At 36.3% G+C, this 22176-nt stretch overlaps 1 protein-coding gene across 1 annotated transcript in view; it reads right to left on the bottom strand.

Annotated features, from left to right (window-relative positions):
* GSTCD (glutathione S-transferase C-terminal domain containing) overlaps window positions 1–22176 on the bottom strand; it is a 47421-nt gene that overhangs the window by 24625 nt on the left and 620 nt on the right. Inside the window, exons 2-5 of the mRNA XM_054295889.1 lie at window positions 19500–19931; window positions 17866–18324; window positions 14732–14986; window positions 13958–14051 (exon numbers count right to left, since the gene is read on the bottom strand). Coding sequence (XP_054151864.1) covers window positions 13958–14051; window positions 14732–14986; window positions 17866–18324; window positions 19500–19910 — 1219 coding nt within the window. The 5' untranslated portion in view covers window positions 19911–19931. The remainder of the gene's footprint in view (window positions 1–13957; window positions 14052–14731; window positions 14987–17865; window positions 18325–19499; window positions 19932–22176) is intronic.

Here is a 22176-nt window from a genome sequence, read left to right as displayed (position 1 = left end):
ATTAGAGAAAATAACCCAGGCTTTGTAACAAATATATTCCTAAAGACAGCCAGGCCATTGGTACCCTCACCACCTTTAAAGCTGTAACAGATATTTATCCGCACTAACAGAATCAGAGCATTTTGCAGAATGCTCCTGTTCAAAGTGCTCCTTTTCACTGTTGTCAGTAATCCAAATGACCCATTCAAATCATGCCAAGTTAGGTAAAGCACAGATTGACAACAATCAGCACAAACAAATTATGATGGAGTGGAAGACAAACCAATGAAATAAACAAAATAAATATCCATTCCTTTCCTTTTAATATATAAAAATGATGGTGTGGTCATCTGGATCATATTACATAGCAATAATCACTCATTACCAACTAATGCTACTTTACTGCACTCTTTATGTCAGAAAGATTGTGAAATTAAATAATCCTGGCATAAACCGAAATTCTTCATGACAAGTCAAAAACATGCAACATGAAGACAGTAACATTTTACATCAAGTTTAGAATATGAAATTCAAATAAAATTTCAATGTGTTTTAATGCATTTGTGAAGGACTACAAACTAAAAGAAGGAGGAAATGCCTCTCAAATAACACAGAACTGGTCAGCTTATGCTACACAACCCGTCACAAATACATTCCTAGACAGTTTTCAGAGCATGTATAAAATACCAGTTAAGAGACAAGTTGATTATATCAATTCAAAAGCTGCCTAATGGTGAATTTTTAAAAAAATTCTGGTTAATCCAATGAAAGATAACCTTGGAAACACTGATGAAAAGATAGCTGTGCACACAGTTCTCCACTACCTACATACATGCTTGACAAAAGAGCAGAAGGGAGTGTTCTGTTATTATAAGGAATAAAAAGTACCCAAGCTTGAAAATACTGTCACAGGTTAATTCATTTTCCTGAAACCCAAAGCAGAGGCAAAAGTGAGTTTCTAAGCCAACAAATACATAAAATTGGCACTTGTTGCCTAATCAATGGTTCCAATAATAAAAGGCTCCTTTTTCTTGTGCGGTAAGCAGCTTTGTGCCAGGTGGCCTTTTGTATTATTCTTACATAGTTTATGAAAGCAAATAATCAAGAAAATCCATAAATCCCTTCAACCATCTTTGAAACAGAGACTTGGATTTCAATGCGGGGGGAAAAAGTTAATGAAACTGTGGGCACCAGCCCAGTAGTGCACTCCAGCTCCACGGGCTTTTCAAGTGGGAGCATTAGGAAATAAAGTCATGACTTCATCTGGCCCCTCCACAGAGAGAGACTTGGAGCAGCTGGCTGCAGACAAAGGGCAGCACCTTCTGCTTTACACATCACTTCTGTTTACTCTACAAACTACCAGCATACTTAAGGCCACCTAACTAAACAGAAAGGTCACCCATAAATTTATCTCCCACACAAATCCTCTGCACTAATTGGTAAGGGGAGAAAATGTACAACAGTATCCCCTTCATGTACTCATTTTGTTACTTTATAACAGTTTTGAGGGGACGGAGACTGAAAAACTGTGCAGCATGTACCGAAGTGAATTCAAACAGCTTGTTGAATTTCTGTAAATTGAAGCCAACAGAAATGAAAAATTATGAACTCTTTTCCAACAGAAATTAATCAGCTGTCAACTAAACAAAGACTAGGACTAAAGAAATATCTGCCTTCAGAAACTTAAAAAGAAAATATATCTCCCACTAACTGCCAGAAGGCATGTTCATGAAACATCTGCCTTAATGAAAAAATAAAACTAAACATAGACTTATAAACCTAAGATATTCAAACAACAGATAATTATTTGTAGCTTGTTGTGTAGCAAATGAGCTTTGACACAAACTTTATGTGCCAGTATAATGTCAAAGGAGACAAAAGCTGGAAAACAAACAAAAAAGCCCAGCACAAAAAGTCATCCCAGCAATGTTTTTTTGGGTAAGACCTCTGGAGGCCCTACTGTCCTTCTAGTGCAAAAACCATCTCAGAACTCCTTTTCCCTCACCACCACCAAATGTGGATAGAGCTGTGGTACTGGAGATCATACAGACACATTTACTCTGTCATCATCTTTTAATGCTGATGCAGAAATTGATCTGATAGGTCACCAAGTATCTGGGGCTACAAACCCCATCATCATCTAATAAACTGTAAGAGGGGATGTCTAGCATTAAAACAAATTAATAGTTCGTAGACTTTATAGCAGTACCTGCTGAAGAAATGTCTCAGAAGTGCATCTGCTAGGCACTGCCTCAGCTAGCTGTTCTTAAACATAAAATCTGTTCTAATATATATAAGCATATATTTCTGATAAATGACTATAGGAATGCTTTGCATCATTTAAAAATGAGGACATTCTAAAATCGCTACATAAAGAGGAAAGTAAAACCTCTATACTGTAAGGATTATCTGGTATATTTGAACAAATTTGGCCTGTCACATGCACACACACAAAGTGGGCTCAAGCAAATGCATATCAAGCTCAGACAGCAATAGTCACCTCCAGAATGGGGTTAACAGTTTGCATGTTCTGTTACCCCACTGTCTTCCTGTTGACAAACTCCACACAGAAGACTCTGCAAAATTCCTACTGCATCCCATTCACACAAAATGTACACACTGCCAGGCAGCATTCTTTCTCTGGACTTATAGCTGTGCAGGGAATTGAGAAGGAAAGATCCCAGTGAAACTGGTCTCAAGGAAATAAAAGCTCCCCAAAGTAGGTGAAAGGAACCGAGAAACACAGGGATCCTTCACCTTTGCATGGACCCCACCTTTGAGAGCAGGGACACCCACACTCCTGTTGGGAGCTCTGAGACAGATGTTCTGCAGATGCTCCAGCCCTTATTTACCCAGAGAGCAGGGGAAGCATTTGGAGAACAGTAAGCCAATGGGGTATGCATCTTGTGTGCAAATTCTCCTCAAGCCAAAGGGACAAAACTGTTCTGACAGTAACTAATGCAGCACAGCACAAAGGCTAACCCGCAGTGAGAAGGTTCATCAGTCAAATCAATAGTGTTATACAAATAAAATCCTTAAAATGGGTGTTTCTGCTTTAATAGTGCAATTATTTTGAGGCACTTTGATGGGATTATTTTACTTACATTAAACCACTTTTGGAGTAAACCAAGCTGAGAAGATCCAAAGATAGAATAAGCATATCTATAATAAAAATTATATTGCAATTACATGGAAAAGTGTTTATTACAATGGAGGAAAAAGACTGTATGGGACTACAGAAGTATCCTTAACAGTGTATTCAGCAATTTTAAGAGGCATTTTTAATTAAAAAAGCCATGAAAACCTGATAGTAATAGTAATCACAACCTCCATTGCGCACCTATGCAAGATAGTCTACAGGCATTGAAATTTGAGGATGGAAGAGAATCAATGGTTTTCCATTCAATTTCCCCCTTAAGTACAAAGGAATTCAAGATCCTTTGATAAATCAAAGTCTGTAAAGCCCATTTCTTCTCTTGTACTGCAGCTTTATACAAAAAAATATAATAACAAAGTATGCTTCTAATTTTACTCATGCAGCAGCCACTGGATATCTTACAAATGGACAACAGACCACATTCTATCAGATTTGAATTTCCATACAGCAGTATTGAGTTAGTAACTAAAATATTATAGTGCTGGTGTTTTTCTTTTAATTAATTAATTAGTACTGAAAATAATTCAGAAGAATTAGTTGAGCACTGTGCTCTGTCCCTCTCTGACACACAACAAAATTAAATTAAATATAAAATTCCTGCAGTAGGGAGCACTCACCTATGTATCATATTTCTGATACAAAAGAAATAACTAGTCTTAATGCTCATTTCTTTGGTATTGTATATACTGCACAGTAGCAAATCTGAGTCATCTTAATGAATAACAAAATTAAAAAGCTATGATTCTACTGAAGCTCTTGTTGCTCCATTTTTACACTACCTCAGCAGGACTATTTCTACTCTGAAACAAAGTACACATATGGTTGCAGTAAGGAAGAGTAAGCTCTACAAGCCACTGCAGAAATTAGTAAAATTTACTAAACAAAAACAAAGTCAGAAAGAAGTTTCCTTATATCTGTTTAGCTAGCTTAAGAAACAGACAGCTTCTAAGCAGCTACTTCCATATTTATTAAAATTATCAACAACTTATTCAAAAAAAAGCTCTATTGATAAAGAGTCTTGAACTAGATATGCGATACTGTCTAATTATTCAAGATTCATTTATCCTTGCAGGACTTTCAGGGAAAAAATATACCACAAAATCTGCTAATCTTGCCAACAGCACAATCATGAACAAGTGTGTCCACCTAAACCAGCATGTTTTGAATGTGACACAAACCCAGGCAAAGTGCAATTTACAAGCAACTCCAATGCTTTGCAGAAAGTTACTCCTGTGATCTTCAGCCCCACTGCTTGTCATTGCAACAACCTACCAACCTGATCTCTACATGAAATTTCTGACCTTGTGGCTCAAATAGGAGTTCAACGTTGATAATCTCTGCCATATGTTCTACTTGCTCCCTACAAGTGGGAATCAGCTGCGACCATGATCACACAGTTAAAAACATACAGAGGTGCAAAATGCATGTATTAACCACCAAAAAAAAAAAAAAAAAAAAACCCCAAACAAAAGGGAATTGGGTAATACAAACAAGAACAAACTAACCTGGGTTTACAAAACAATTAAGATCCAAAATGTCAAGAAAGCTTGACTGAAGGTATGACTCATTTTCTGCATTTTGCCTTACCTATCATCCAACTAAGTTACAGAGAGCTTATAATGCCAATATCCATCAAGTGAGATCACAAGTGGGCCAAAGCACCCGGTAACAAGCGCAAGCAGAGGAATGTCAAATCCGTGCTGCAGATAAGTTGGAAAGTAATCCATTTGGCAGATGTTTTTGCATAGCATAAAATAGAGGATTAAGAAGTGTTTTGTCTCAGTTCAGGTTGGGTTTTCGGGGGGGTTTGTTGTGTTTTTAGAGAAGCAGATTATTTTAATGAAGAAATCATTTTCAGGCTTTCGAAAATGATGAGAGCATACTGAAGAAATAATGGCAGTGCTTCACAAAAGTTGTCAAGTAATAGACTGTGCTCAAAAAATACATTATAAAACACAAACAATTCTGAAAGATAACTATATATCCATTTATGTTGGCTTTCATAATCATATTCCTCAATATTCAGCATTAGCACACATAGAAAAGCTATTCTTGATGGGTAAAGAACTTAGCAACAAGAATAAATTCAGAAGCTGTTTAAGAGTAAATATCCTTTCTTAACCTTTGATTCTAGAAGTTACATACAAAAAAAAATAAACCTCCTGGTTACAAGACTTTTCACAATGCTTACAGTTTTGTAATAGAAATATGAGGCATGATTCAAGATATTATATCTACAAATTGACTTATTTCTTGCACAAAACTAGCAAACATTGTGCAAGTAAAAGCACTGTGCTGTTTGCTAAAGACACGGGTTAATTAAATCCCCCTGAACTTGTGCCTAAACTCATGACCCCATCCAGGATGCAGCATGAAATGCTAGCTCATGGCAGTCCATGACATGCATCCACATTTCTCCCTGTCTCAAGCTATGAAGGCCAGAGAAGGAAAACCAGTTTCTGTATGAGACCTTGAAAATTATGTATCCAGCCTAGACCAATTTACCACCCGAGCTGATGTTCAGTGCAGTCTTAAAGATATCAGGTACAAAGTTTAGGACAGCAAGGAGTGTTTGTATAAAACAGCAGAGTTTTAGAGCCCATTTTTACTTTTGTCCAACATACTCTGGTTCCTAACAAATGAAATCCTGCAGAAAACAGGCAATGCAGCCACAAGATAAAAAGTTTGTCCAGTTGAGTTTCATGGAAGCACTCAGAAGTACCTTAAACTTTGAGGTGAGAAGATGTTCTTTTGTTTCTTAATTGTTGTCACTAAAACCACAAGAACACAAGGAAGATCTGCAAGTGGGATATTCAAGAGCATTTAAGCAGATTTAAGAGTCCTTCACCAATCAGATACATCAGAAAATTCCAGGGAAAGTGTGCTGATGGAATGACTACATTGATGATACCTCAACTAGTCTACTCACACTACTTACATGAGCCATTCAAACACCAACACAAAGACCAACAACTCCATGACAGACCTACAAAACATTTAAAGCTCAAGCTGAAACACAGGCACCATATCTCTCTCCATTATCTCTGGATGCTTATACCAATATTCCACACTAGTAGGGGACAAATTTTATTGCTTCAGATTAGGTTTGACTCATTTTAATGTTGAGATTATTCTCCTGCACTTAGAAAATAATTCTACAAAAAGATGAACTTCCTACTTGACTTTGCTCTTTAATGCTTTAAAAGTTTCTAAAGGATGTGAACTCCTTTTGATATTGCTATGGTAAGATGCCAGAAATTTGACATGAGACATGAGCCAAAAATTAACTTTTCAGAAGCATTTCCAAACCATCTGGAGAAGAGGCATTTAGAGTACAAAATAATTAATACCACCTTCAATAAAACACTAAGCATACAGTAGTCTGGCCTTTCCTTTGTGTAATTAAAATTTTTGAAACAATCAAACTACTCAGAACAGATAATGAATCATTCAAAGTAATTTTATGGTGTTTCTTAACACTATGGGGCTTGGCTTTTTTTTCTTAAACACAGCAGTACTGACTTCCTCGAAATTGCTGATTAGAACTTTAAATGAACAACTGTGCACAAAAAGTTGCCTTCAGGAAAAGCCAAAATCAAACTCATGACCTTATCCAATGTACAACTGCATCCAAATCAAATAATGCATTCATGGCTCTTAACACGAATATCCAAAACCAATGAAAGTGCAGATGGAATCCATAAGCAACTCCAAGAGACAGAAAAATTCCTCCTTAACTCACACGTTGTCACAGCTGATTTATGGTTTGGAAATGAATTCCGTACCTCAGCTCTGCAACACAGCAAGCCTGGGGGAAGGAAGAAGGTGAATGCAGCCCCTCACACAGTACTCACCTTTGGGCACTAACACAATGTTCAAGGTACATCTTATGGGATGAAATATCCTTCCTGTGATTCATCAACTCCTTATAAAATGTCAGTGAAGAGCTCCCAGAAATCCACTAATGCTGCACAAAACTTGACAATACCTTGGTAATGATTCTGAAGTACTCTTCTGTACTTGTTCTATACTTGCAACATAGAAAATCGTGACATTGGAAAATAAGTTGTTCAAAACATGCTTGCCTACATTTCTGCAGGAAACTGTTTACTTTAATAACCACAAAATAAAACTCCATTTTATTTACTATGATAATTTATGAATGCACATAAAATCTGGGAAACCTGGAAACTACTCTGTAGCCTTAGAAATAACTTAAGGATATTAAATACTAAGTAGGAGAGATTAATAGAGTTTCAGTAATCAGGTAAAATCAAAATTGCAAATTGATAACACAGTTCGAATTATCTATTCACCAATAATCTACAAATAATCTAATGAGTTCTCCAAAGATCATTACCAAAAAAAAAGAGAATTAAATAATCTATGAAATATTTCAACTTCCAGCAAGTCCTACTTTCCCCCCAAAGAAACAACAAATAATGTTTTTAAAGGACTTAGCCCCAGAACAAAATATGAGTGTCAAAAAACTTGAGTGAGAACATAACTTAAATTCTTTTGAAGTCTTTGCACTATTTTGTCACTGAGAAAGAAAAGGAGACACATTTGGGCTCAGTTTCATTTGCTTTCTAGGTTGTAACCTTTTCTGTGCATAAGCTCAGAGACTATACCTTCCTTCTCACACTTAGTCAATCTGATCTTATCCTCTGTGTAATTTCCCAGTGCCTTTATTTCTGAAAGCAAGATTGTATCAGGAAGAGAATTCATAAGAGGTTCAATTAAGAGAGAGAATCTTTTTTTGCTTTGTTTCTGGGGCTCAGTTTCAACATTTTGCTCCTGTGCAAAGTTTAGGTCACACAGCTCCTCACATTCTGACTTTTCTTTCCTTCTGACTTCCACTTCTACTTTCCTCCCATCCTAATGAGGATAGTCACATATTTTCATGTGCTCAAAGTGTTGCTACAAAATAAAAAAATAGTGAGTTACTGGTTAGCTCCTTTACATCCTTTCATTTGTCTATTTTTATTTCTAACATATTCAATAAGTTATTTCCCTTTCCTTTGAACTCCAACCATAACCTAGCCTATGATGCTACCATGTTTTTTGATTCCAAAACATTGGCTCTTGAACTATTGCAGTATTTGTTGACCAATTAAAAACAATAAATCTCTTGCATAAATATCTGTATATTGTCACTTTTAAGCCAGAAAAAAATTTCCAGAAATTTTCATTAAGCTCCTCATTTCCTTAGAAATATCTTCCCAGAATTACTCCTTTTCCCCAAAGAACATAAAACTCCAGCAGAAGTTGAGCTGATCAACTTTCCCTCTCCTTCACTCCCTGCTCAGCTGTTACCTCTTTTCTCAGACTTGAAAACTTTCAAGGCAGAAGTTGTTACTCTGCTATGTGTTTATACTGCAATTATTGCTTTCAGGTGTAATCCAGCACAATGAATGAGTCAACTGTTAAATTACCAACTCTAATTCAAGGAGGGGAAAAATTGTTTCATGTCACCTTTTACAAAAGGTGGTCCCATATTTTGGGACTAGAGATTACTGAGCTGAAAACTGCCACATACAAAGCATCTTTCTCCAGGATGACTCCTTAGTCCAGGGCAAAGCTCCATATCCAAAGAGATTGTGCTGCCCTCCTGTGGTGTGTGAAGATTTTTAGCTCCAGAAGTCATACAAAGAGCTGAGTGAATCACACTCTGATTCTGCTCTTGAAAGACAGGTTGCACAGCTAAACATTACACCTTGAAGAAAGCAAAAATGCCAAAGTGCTGTTGCAGGGGTACCAAAGGTCTCCTGATGCCTCTCCCTGAAAGGACAGCTTAGGCTTTGCAGAGGAAACACGAAACAGCCACGTTAAAACTCACCTGTCCCTCAGTTACAGTGTGCAGAAAACAGCAGCCTAAGTGACCTACAAAAATACTGCAAAAACAGGTAAAATCCCCATAAGTTTAAATCCTTGTGTTGATTACACCACATAGGTGAAGTGAATGATGAATCCCCACACTCTGGGATATGGCAAATGGGTGACACAAAAGAGCTGAAGCACACAAGCTGTACACCCCCATCATTGATGTAACTGGGATTGAAGTCTAATGACAAAACATATAGAACAATCTTCAAATAAGCAGTGAAGACATTTTACAGCAAGAAATACCAGAATACTGAAGCAGATCAAATATCCCTTTTAAAGTCAAGACTGGTGCTACAGAAAACCAATTTAAATTTTACAGTAACTGCAAATACTAAGATATTAGTATATTCTGGAAAAATATTATGAAGAGTAATGTCAACAACAATTTAGCATTTTATCCAATAGCATATCTAGAATATTTGGAGACAGAAAAGTCTCCTCCTAAATCTTTCTAATTAATACAAATAAAATAAATATGTCATCACCCCCTTCTCTACAAAGTGACACTGTAGCACCACATCACTCTTAAGTACACCTTATTGAACATTAAAGGATATTAATTTCTACATTTCTATTCCCCAAAAATACCTCTGATGATGATTTTGAGCCACGTTCAAAAGAAAATGTCTTTTTGAATTATATTAATCATAACATGCTGGACATTGTTCCACACCATAACTGCTAGAATGGGTCAGCATTCCTTCACTCTTCAACAGTAATCTTCCACAAAAAATGACCTGCTTCTCCATGCTGTGGAGTACTTAGTACACATGTAACCTCTAAACTTCTGGTTTAAGAGATGAATAATGTAACTTTGGGGCTTCCTTATCCCATGAATAAGGAATACAGAAATATAAAAGGGAGAAGGAAACTAGTAAACTCTACTACAATTATATCAGGAGTAAAAGAAAGACCACATAGTTTAAATGAAACAAAAGGCAGAGTTAATTAGCAGGCTACTTAACATTTATTAAAGATTTCTGATTAAGATTTGAAAAACTAATTTAACAACCTTGTTTAAAAATATCTGCTAGGCACCTATGAGTTAATGTCTTTGGGGTTTATGCCCTTCCACCTGCCTAATAACTTCAGAGACAAAAGAGAAAAAACCTCACAATCTAACAAATAAAACGTATTTTTCTATCTAGGGCAGATCACATTCTAATTCCACACAGGTAAAGTCATTTTAGGCCACTGACTGTCAAGTGCAGACATTGTGTCAAAGTTAATTGTGGATTAATCAAGAACATGCTTCAACCATCAGAACCAAAACAACTGTGAATTTACAAAACCAAATCATTATGAATTGTCTTCAGTGCTCAAGCCATAAATCTGTAAAACATTTCAACGGGCAAACTGCAGTATTTAATTTTAATTCTTTAGTATGTTCAGTAAACAAACACAAACCACAACAGGACTAAAAAAGCCTACACTGAAGTTTATGTACAGTACTCCACAAAACAAAGTTCTCCAGAGCCTAATAAACACTCATTTAACAAGGACTCGTGAACTGTAAAAATCATACCTCCAGCAATTAGACCTCATCAAAACCCAAACTTTCTTGTAGGAGATATTCAATACGAAGCATTAAAGCTTCAGTAATTCTCTGAGGGCTTACACTTACCCTACAAAGCAAGGCACTGAAACAAAGGTGACACCTTGCAGTATGACTGTCAGCCACATGAAAGTCCATCAATCACCCATCACAACAGGATTTTACAGAGCAGGCCAAACACCAAGGAGAATGTGTCCTCAACTGAATCAAAATGCAGCTGTTAGAACTTGGAATCTTTCTTTCCAGTATGATTTTTAATAAGATACACTAGCAAGTGTTGTTTCTTCCTTGCAGACTTTGAATATTTCAAAGGCTGTAGCTTGTCATCTAGATCAAAACATCACTTAAGAAAATGCAACAGACTTCAAGCAAACATAAATATATTGAATTTGTATTCCTCATAATGCATATGCATTGATTTCTTGAGGCATGGAAACTAGCTATGTTTTCAAAGACTATTCATTTTAGTAAATCATTGTGCCTAAAAATCATTACTACATACTAATTTAACATGTAAAATAGCTTTGCCTCCTGTCTCCAAATAGGCATTATAAAAATATAAAGTAATTAATTCCCTTCCCTTGTTTTGCTTGGTAGCCCAAGACAATAACAAAAGAAAAAGGGAGAAGGAGTACAGTAACAGTAGAAACAGTGTACATTGTCAACCATGAGTTATCTGGTTTGGTGATGTGCCTAAGTTATTATTTCCAGTTAAACCTGAAGAACTTTTTGTCTAAAAATTAGTAATTGCATACAAACTTCCATGAAAATTGTCCACAGGCCAACTACACAATGTTATTTATCTCTGAACATTCAAAAGAAAAGATCCTAAGAAGTCAAATATGAAATACAAAGTTTTGCAAGAATACTCTTTTTAAGGCAAGCCAGTAAAAGAAGATATACCAGTATTACCTATATTATAAAAATGAGTATTTTTGCTTTCTCTTTGTTACTGAAAATTATTTACTTCTCAAGTATATATCAAGAATGTGAAGCAACCTGGCTGTATTACCATGATAGGTTTTTCAAATCTTGAACTGCAAAATATAATGCACACACAAATGTGGTTTAAACTTATTTAAATGAATGCAGCAAAACTGTAACTTAAGGAGAAGTTAATGAGAAGCAGCTTCAGTTGAACTTCCCTTGGATTGCTACACCCATGTGGCTTGCAGGCAAAGAGCTCTCTGATATGGAAAGATCAGCTGAAAAAGAAGGATGAGTTCCTGCTTCAGGATGCCTGAGTCACTGGAAGAGGCTAAAACACTATTAAAAAAATCTTCAAAGTCTTTCAAAGAGTTCTGACAGGCTTGAAAGGGAAACAGAGAACTTTAAAGTGTCTCTTTAAACTCTTTTTGTTTTACAGAATAAATGACTGTCTGGATTTAATTTTAAAAATACAGTTGCTTTTAACTTTCAAAATAAAATACACAATTTGCATATCTTGATTAGCGAAGTTTTCATAAAACATCAGATTCCCTAAACCATCTTTGATTTTTAAGCATAATGTATTCTCAACTCAGAAAGCATCTTTCAAGTCAAAATATTCAAAAGGTAATACCAATACAAAAAGCAGAACAAAAATAAGAGTGACCTAGCCTCACAAAAAAATCCCAGAAACAACCTGGATATACTGAATCAATTTTGACCATTTCAAATCAAATAGCTCTGCATCTAATACACCATTTATTCCACAATTATTATATTATTCAGTTCTATGAGCAATTACAAACAACTTTTAACATGGACACTAAGTCACAGACTTTTATATTGGTTAGAAGACAATTACATCATTAAGTGCTGTTCCTTTCATTAAAATTAATTTTGCTTATGATGAGGGTTAGAAAATTTTCAAAATTTTCTTTTCTCTGTTGAGAGGCCACACTACAATAAAGTATCCTTTACTTAATAACAGTGCTGGAAGCTGAAGCTAATACTGATCCTTCAGGATTGTTGTTTGAGAGACTGTTTAATCAAAGCATCAGTTAATTCCACAGAACTGGAACACCATGCTCTGTGTTACCGTCCTAGCCTGTGTTATTCAAAGGTACTTAAATTTCAAAGATGTTTCTAAACTACAAATGTAAACATTGTTTTACTCTGTAAGTAAATACCATCTCATGCATACTGTTACTGCAATGATGGTTCATTTCAAATGAAATACCACAAATAAAGCACTTCTTTTCAGTTCTTTGACTTCCTGCTTAACAAGTATTTCAACTCATGAGAAAAGTCAGAAGGCTTTGTAAGACTGTAGGTCAGTTACCTCTCATTCTTGAATTGCACAGTTGGATAAGAAAAGTTAATTAATAAAAAGCTGTTTTAAAGAAAAAAAAAATCCTCTTTTAAAAAATGTCTTTTTTTGTTTAACAGGTGAACCCAATGTTTGATGAAAAAAGCAAACAGTACCAAAAGCTTTAATCTCCATATATCCTCAGAGTAATAAAGCAGCAGCAAAAAGGGTTATCACCATCCAACCCCACATCCACACACTTTCACCTTCCCTTTAATGTGCTTTGGATTAGCCTAAAGGAAGGACCTCTAATCATATCCAGCCAAACTGATCTTAATACTCACAAAGCCTTTGCAGCAAGTAGGAAATGAACCTGAAGACAATGAATCCATTGACACACACAGGACCAGGAACACAAGCAAAAACTCCATGACTGACTGAAGTTCCAAAAAGGAATAAAACCCCTTTCAAATGCTGCCTAATAGAACCACAGAAAAGATGCTGCATTTCTTTGTTGGTCACAAATTAAATATAATCTCCTCTTTTCCAAACCTTAGCAGCTGCACAGTATATCCATTCAACAGTCTTATTTCAACGAGCCCCTCTTCCCAAAATTTTCAGCTTCTGCCTTGCTAGGGAAAAAATTAAAACATTTCATTTGATGACATACATCAGTGCAGGGAAATAATCACACTATGTATCTGATTTTCCTCTGTCTCACACTGTGACCACCTACACTTTTATATACACTTTTCTTCTGATCTGTCAACCTCTTTTTACCATCTGTACATACTAAAAAACCACAGTAACTCTACTCCTATGGAAGGTATCTACGGATGCCTTTACTTCCATGGAAAACTAAACACAACCAAGCACTGAGCTTGGTAGGGAATTTTGGGTTGTGTCAACTGCTGACTGAAATCAAGGCCAATGTTTTGCTCCCAGTTTGCTCCTCAGCTGCTGATGACCTGAAGGAGGCTATATCACCATGTGTCACAAACAGACTGCATTTTAATACAGATTTGAAATTGCTTACCTGTCTTAGCTCTGAAACATACTGAAAACGGGCATATTTTCTTATGAAACAGTAAAATAGCTTCACCAGAAGAAGACCCTGTTAAATACACACACAGACACAAACTCTCACCTTCCCCAGGACTGACTGCAGATGGAAGACTGGTCCAGTCTAGGGTCCAGCTGGGGCATGGATGAGGAGAAAACTTTGCTTCAATTCCATTTTCCTGCATGAAAGAAGGAAAAACATAAGTTAAGACCCTTTACCCACTTAAGACGGTATCAAAATTCCCACTAAATTTAATGGCACCAGATCAAACTGCAACACTGTCAGTTTAAGTGAAACTCAACAGGCAGATGACTCTACATTATACAACATTCAAATTATGCACTTCCCTCATTCTCACAAAAAAACTCTCCTAAGTTTTTTTAGGAAATGCTGTCAGCTTCAATGTAAAAAATATTGAATTATGGAATATGATGGACAGCTTTCTTTAACAAAACTCATTAGGGTTCCCAGATGTTAAAAAAAACCCAACCCAATTGAAAAGGTTGGATAATGAACTCAAACATAAAAGCAAGAGTTTTTGTCATTCTTTATGTAAATATCTTTGAAAGAAAAATACAAAATTGCAATTCAAACAAAAAAGTTACTTTGATTATTCAGAATTATTGATAGGGCTCCAGCAGTCCTATCTTTGCCCAATTCCTGAATGAATCAAATATCAGAAGAGAAGAAAAAAAGTAGAATCACTTCTAAGTCAATGCATTTCAGATTTCAGACAAACAAAGGGCATTAAACTGCTCAAGGCTATCAAAATTATCTCATACAATTCTAATAAATTCTACCTACTCCAAATTAAGCAAATGTGGCTATAAAAATAACTCATTAAAAAGCTTAAATTACCATTAACTTAGTCATGGTTGGCCTTGGACCACCTATAAAGTGACTGTCTTCATGACCCTCTTCTAGCTCATCTGGAACTGGAGCAGAGTCCTGTAGCTGCTCCTCAGGAGCAGACACCAACTCTGGAAGCTGGAGAAGCTCCATGTTGCATTTGCCAGCAGCTTTCTTTACCCCAGGTACTTCTTGAACCCTTCGATACCAGCTGGATATCAGTGGCAAGTTTACCAGATTTTTGCCTTGTTTCTTGCTGGAAACCTAAAATAATAAAATGAGAAAGTTAGTGGCTACTGCAAATTTCTTACTACAAGCCACCAAAAGGCACAAACTACAGGAGTAAACTCAGCTCCATGCTGAGCACAAGCACTCACAGCATGATGACAATACAAAAATCAGCTGGTTCAGAGCTCCAGGTGGAACTGCCAGCTGGCCATTTAGACTTTACCTGCAGTTCCCATTTGCTTAATAGGATGAAAAGGTTTACCTGACCAACTTTAATCATAATTTCAGTCAGTAACAGGAAAAATCCATATAAATAATACTCTAAATATGGGCTATTTCCCCACATAGGAACAATTAGTTTTTGTTGCTTGTTAGACAAAAAACTCCAAAGCAGTAATGTGGCCTCCAATAGAAACTAGCATTTTTAGTGTAAAAATGAAATAAGAACATTTCCTAAGTAAGAATATGTTGCACATATTTAAAAAAAATATACTCAAATCACTTTTTAAGATGAAGTCCAGCTACTTTTAAAAAGGATGCATTTGATGACATTAAATAACTTTTGTTTAGATTCCCAAATGTTCTAGAACAATGGAGATCATCCTCTTACAGGAGAGGTTGTGAAGTCTCCTTAGAGACACTCAAAATATAACTGGACATGATCCTGAGCAACTGGCTCTAGCTGACCCTGCTCTGAGCAGGGTACTTAGACAAGATGAGCTCCAGATGTGACTTCCAACCTCAATTATTCCAACTTCAACTATTCTGTGGTGCTGTACCTGCTTTAAACAGAAAATTAAAAAACACAATTACAGGAACAGGCAGGAAAGGCCATGCAAAACCAACATTCTTCCCCACAGCTGTCCAAAGAATGGAAATAGAAATTGGTAAAGAAAACTTGAAATTACACTAAATTCCAGCCCTCCTGCAAGCTATAATATGCTTAGGGTAACCACAAGTAATTAGCAATAGCTAAAGGAACAAAAGGATGAACTGTGCAACTTTAGTATCTAATTTAATAACCCAATAGTAACACGGGCAAAACCACATTAATTCAGTTACGGACAAAGTCTTTCGGAAAGCAATTCTAAGAGGCACTGTTACACTTGTTATCAAGTGTTCTAAATTGTATTTTAAAAAGTGAATAGTGTTTTTCCCAAATAAGGATCTGAGCTTTTGTTATACTTCTATTAATTTTCAACAGTTACAACTAATAGAAGGCATAACAAAGGTAACCTCAGAATGATAACAGCATTGAAATGAGGTAATGAAAAACAACCCTTCAGCTTCATTATCCCACTTTTGGTAATTATAATTACAATCAGCTAGTCAGGTCTCCTCATATTTATAGGATGATATTTTCGAGACACATACTCACTTAAGACTTCATTAGTATTCACACCCTTAATTCAAAGTGGAACTGCAACTACAGTGATTTTTTTAAACACAATCCAGGAAGTCCAGCTATATAAGTGACAAATAACACTTGAATACAGAATTGAACTCTGGGACTTCCATCAACAAGAACAGTTTCAACTCATGGCCTGCAAGAAGCTTTCAGATGCACATTTTTCAATTTTGATGACAACTGCAGGCACCAAGGTATAATTGCTTAGAAAATGATCATTTACCAGAGAACAGAAATAAACAAACATTATCCCAGAGCTCTTGTAAATTAGGTAAAAACTCAACTGAAAGCCAGGTTTTCAGGGCAATCCTTGGTGTCAGCTAACACAAGGGTATTGTAAAATACCTAGTTCATGAGCTGCAGAACACTAAGGGCTCAAGGGCAACATAAAAAAAGTCAATAAATACAAAATTCTTGGCTGCTCACAGAACATCCACAGAATGATCCCAACTACGTTGCTGAAATCAATTAAGCACCTGATGCAAAAATCTTCTCATGCCTAGCACCAGTAAATCAAATATTACTCTAAAAAGTTATGCTCTTATTTTAAAAGGTCTTGGAAAAACAAAAGCTGAAATACATTATAGTTTTTTAAATAGTAGGAAAGCATTTTGTCTTAATACTTTTGTTTAGTGTCATCCATACAGAAGTTGCTGCTCACCTCCAATTATGTGATTTGCAAAACAAAGCAGATGTGAATTAGGAGGAATTTCTGTAAAATAAGTCATCCTCTCAATTCAAAGGCAGCATATTGCTATTATCATACAGAAATCCACTGAGGATGATGATAATGGTTACAGAAGTTACAAAGTGGACATTTGTCACATTATTGATATTTGATAGTCATTATCTTTATTTCCGAGACTGTTATCCTCAATCTGACTAACAGCATCTTCCCCAGGAATCCCATTTGTTTCCAAACACCATAAGGGAAATTTGGCAAACCAACTTGCAAAATCAAAATGCAATTGCTCCTGGAATAGACAGCAGCTTAGCTGTAAATCTCATAGAGTAATTGCAGGAATAGAACTGTAGGAGGCAAACTCATTCTATCATTTTACTGTGATGGGAAATAAAGACATAGTTGTAATTTCCTTAAATCTCTCCTATGCATCTATCCCTATAAAACTAAATACACAGATTGTGCTGAGCAAGACTCTTGCAGTCTTGCCACAGAAGCTTTTTCCCACTGTAGAAGTAGTTTTTAAGTTGAGCTCAAGTCACCTGTACTAGTATTTTTAAATTATTGGTGCCAAAATAATATTTTAATTCTGTTAGCTAACAGAGTTCACTAACCATTGGTATGCTCTGTATCTAGAAGTAACTTAAGTGACCTCACCAATTCCTGGCTTTTGTGTTTGTACAAAAACAAGACAAATCTTTGATTTTGGGTTAAGGTCACTTTGGAAACACCACAGTATGTTCAAATTGACATATTTTACAACTTTTAGGTTCTTAAAAAACATACATGTAGACTAATTGATATTTGCAGAATTTGTCAGCTTACCAAGAACTGGTGGATGCATGGCAAAAGCACTAGATCTGCCACAGTAAAATAAAGCCCTTCTGCAAAAACATGGTCTAGGAGAGGAAGGTCAGAGGTTTTTGTCCTCCTGATGTGAGGGGCCTCCCTGTTGATTGCATCTGGTGCTTCCTGGGCAAGTAGCTTGGAGAAAGCTACACTCAGTTCCAAACTTGAGGGTGGTTGCTCATGGACTTCTGGTTTTAATTCCTCTGTTGATTCTTCACCAAGCACAGGCACTGCAGCCTTGGCACCTGCCTTCTGTTGTTGAAGTTTCTGCCTTCGAATTTTGTCATCATTATGTACTCGGACAGGTTCTCCAAGCTTCCTTTCCAGCAGTAAAATGTCAGGAGGAATAGCCTGGCAGTGCTCAGGAGAGGCTGTCAAAAATCTTTCCACAGCCAGAGGTATGCTGATCTCACAGAGCCTGGTCCACTGGCTAACCTGTCAAATACATTTACATAATTAATGTCTCTACAGAAAGAGAAACAAAATTTAAGGTTACTTTGGTTACTTAATCACTTCAAGCAAAGGAATTCCAGCTGTAAATACATTCTTTGTTAATCTTAGAAACTCAGATATTTCTGTATTACAACAGCAGAGTTAGGAAGCTAAATCTTATATATAACAGAATGGTTATCCAGTACAGCATATTTTTATTTCCTTATTATTGACATAAAATTAGGGTGGCTGTGTCACTCATAAGAAACAAAGCTGTGGCATGGTGATCAATGGCAACCATGGAAACAGCAATCATGCCAGGGTGGAGTTCTGCCTCTGAGAGGCGTGAGGAAGGCAAGGCTAGATGGATGAGCTGCCAGATGAGCAAACTGCTGTGTGATAAATGGACTGACATCTCAACTCAAAGGGCAGTGCTGGTTAACAGCTCACACTCTACCTGAAGGCCAGTCGGGAGTGGAAATCTTTAAGGGTCTATGCTGAGGCCTATCCCATTTCATCATCTTTACCTGGAGGGGGGAGATGGAATACACTGCCATCAAGGATGACAGGGAATTGAGAAGAGCAGACAACAAATTCCCAACAAACTCCAAGGTAGAGCTGCTATTCACATGAGGCTGCACAGACTAGAGAATGAGCTGAGAGGAACAGATGTGAAACTCAGGATATTCCACACCTAGGAGGGATTTATCCCCTGGAATGGTACAGGCTAGGGACTGACCACCTGGCCAGGTAGCCACTCTGCTGAAAAGACACTGGACAACCTGGTGAGGATAAGCTAAACAAAAGCCACCTTGACAGTGAAGGGAAACAATATATCGTGCTCTTGAAAACAAAATCAGCAAGAAATTAGGTGTTTCTTAGTTTACTTCAAATTTTATAACTCATTTATACTGCTAGACATGAAACAAAGATCTGACCTACTTTTTAACAGTAAGTTTCTTTTTGTGCTGCTAAAAAGTAGTATCTTCAAAATAATTATTTTTCATCTTTGTGCCAAAATACAGGTACAAAGAAAAAATTGCATTTTTGAAGCAAATTAATACATTACTAAATAAAATAAAAATATTTTACTTGACATCAATATTAAGAGTCTACTTCAGAGCATTTAATGCTTATTAAAAAACCAATCAATGTACCTAAGAGAGAGACACACTCACTTCAGCACAGGCTTTTAAGCAGGTCTTCTTAAAGCCCAAGAGTTCCAAAACCTCCTTTCTAGATGGATCTGCCTCAAATGTTTTCTGTATTATATGTCTTAAGACCACAGAAAGCCCAGCTCGGCAGAATTTGTCATCTTTCACAACAACAGCAGGCAAACTGCAGCTCTGCACAACCACTGGAAGCTGACACCTGGGGATTAAGTGGATCTCAAGGTCACCAGCGAGGTTTTTTGTCACACACTGATCACCCACATCTTCGCCAGTCGGCACTAAGAAAACTTTAAATAGTTTGCAGTCACAGTAGGACAGCAAAAACAGTGAGATAGATGTATGAAGAGGGAAGATACTATCTCTGTACTGATGAGAAAAAGCCAAATATAAATGTTCTTCAGCGACATTATCTTTCATCTTCTTCCTGAGATGAAGTTCCTGAAATAGAAATCAGAGTATGACATCCATAAAAGAATATAGAATAAAAAAAAAATTAAAAAACATTTAAATCACTGGTTCTTCCACTATCTGCTGCAACTGATTTTAACATAAGACACTACTAAAGACCAAAAAGAGAGAAAAGAATGATTTCACATCTACACTGTCTCTTCACACACAAGATCATGGATAGGAAAACTACCTCTGTAAATATTTTTTTACATTTGAGCATATTTCTGACATCAAACAAAACCTAAAGAAAATGCTTAATTTTCAATTTTTAAGTGCACAAACATTTTAGACCAAGGCTTCCCTTTTTTTTCACATTAAAACCTCCCACAATATTAACAACGCATTATTAAAAAAAAGTTCCTGAGCACGTATCTACAACAGTCAGTTCCCCAATACAACCATCTGTCTTTTTGTAACTGCTTAAAGGCATTTATAGCAGGTGTTTAGGCCATGGGAAATAATGTTGGTTTCTGTATTAAAAATTAATCTAGAGTTGGGTGAGATAATGACTGAAGGACTCATAAGCAAATAAACATTCATCCCATGATGCTACATGAACACCTCAAACACACAACTACTTTAAAGCAGTCCAATTCATCAGTAGCAGAGCTGAAGTATCTTCTCAGTATATTAAAAACTCAATTTAATTTTCCTTAAAGTGGGGTGAAAGCTACATTTTTCCTACTAAGTATTCCATAGGAGTTTAACATAAGGCACTGAAGCAGTAATTTTTCTGCTCCATCACTCAGCAGAATTGCCCATTACCTGAGAGATGACAGGTGGCACTGAAAAGCCACAGACACTAGATGGCCCTCTTAGCACAAGTGACACAGAGCACAGCTCGAGCAGCGAGGAAGAGAAATTTAAATGCTGCTGAGAGGCCAGAATAGGGTATTATATACATATACATAAAGCACGAGTGCCACTGGAACAGCATCACTCTTTCACATTACTGTCCAGATTAATAAAGTCTTTGCACAATTACAATTGCTTGCATTTTTACAAATGCAAGTATTTTAAAATAAAATTTTAATTTGAAACACCTTGATTATTCAATTTATGTTTTTCCATGTAGATGTGTACATCACACTTACTACTTTGTATTACCTACCACAGGACCAAAACAGATTGCCCAAAAAGGGAGTTGAAGAATAAAATCAAGTCCACCTGACATTAAGAATACTAATGTTTGTTACAGTGACACTTCTTTAAACGATTAAATTACAAGAACAGTGGCTCTGCTAGGAGGACTGTTGCTTTTCTTTAATTAATACACTGCCACACAAAGAACAGGCCAGTACACAATGCCATACCTACTTTACCACAAGATATTTTATTTGGGTGAATCTTGACACCATGGAAGTTGAGACAGACTCTATCTCCTAAGTACACCTCTGTGGTAGAAATCATCCACTGAAGGCACTGCCAGAGAGGTAAATCAAGAAGAGTTACTGCTACCAGAGTCACAGCCATAGCTTGCAGCATTTAAACTCCTATTCTTGACTACAGCATCTCATTCAATACTAAATAGTACTCTTATATGCATTTGGGTTAATATTTTTGTTCTCCATGTGAACTCAAAGAGCTCACAAGTCCATCTTTTGCTGGGCATGCAAACCACTCAGTCATACACATTCCTTCCTCACTCAATTTTTTCTTCTAGTTGATGTTCCTGGACTCAATGAGGTATTTTGGTCATTTTCATGCTATGCAAAATGGCTAAATATTTTGGTAAAAAGCAAAAGCAGATGCAGACATACACAATAAAATAAAATGTGCAATACAGAACTAACCAAATCTAATAAGACATTGCACTACTCACTCACAGTATTTTTCTCAGCACTTTTTTCTCTAATTAGACCATAAATTCTATGAGAAGAGATAGATTTTTATTCTATTAGCCATATTTACAGTAGCCACTGTTTGAAAGAGGGAAAGTGAAAAGCAACGATCAATACAGAATTTACACCAAAACTTAAAAGACAAACATAAATAATGTTGCCTACCTTTGGTAAACATAAATAATGTTGCCTACCTTTGGTATAAAAGACACCTACTTAAAAATTATAAATATTATGTAAGTGCAACTTTCACTAGCAGTGCTGTTTTTTACCATTTTCTTTTCCCTTTCAACATGCACTAAACAATAGTTAACTAAGTTTCACTCAGCTGCCCTGTTAACAACGTAATAAAGAAAAACACTGCTTTAAAAACAAGCGTTGCCCATAAAAAT

Source organism: Melozone crissalis, unplaced genomic scaffold (genome assembly GCF_028551555.1).
Source record: "Melozone crissalis strain CALT ecotype California unplaced genomic scaffold, PUWL_Pcris_2 ptg000006l_1, whole genome shotgun sequence".
NCBI lineage: Eukaryota > Metazoa > Chordata > Aves > Passeriformes > Passerellidae > Melozone > Melozone crissalis.
This window is presented reverse-complemented; position numbering and strand designations above follow the sequence as displayed.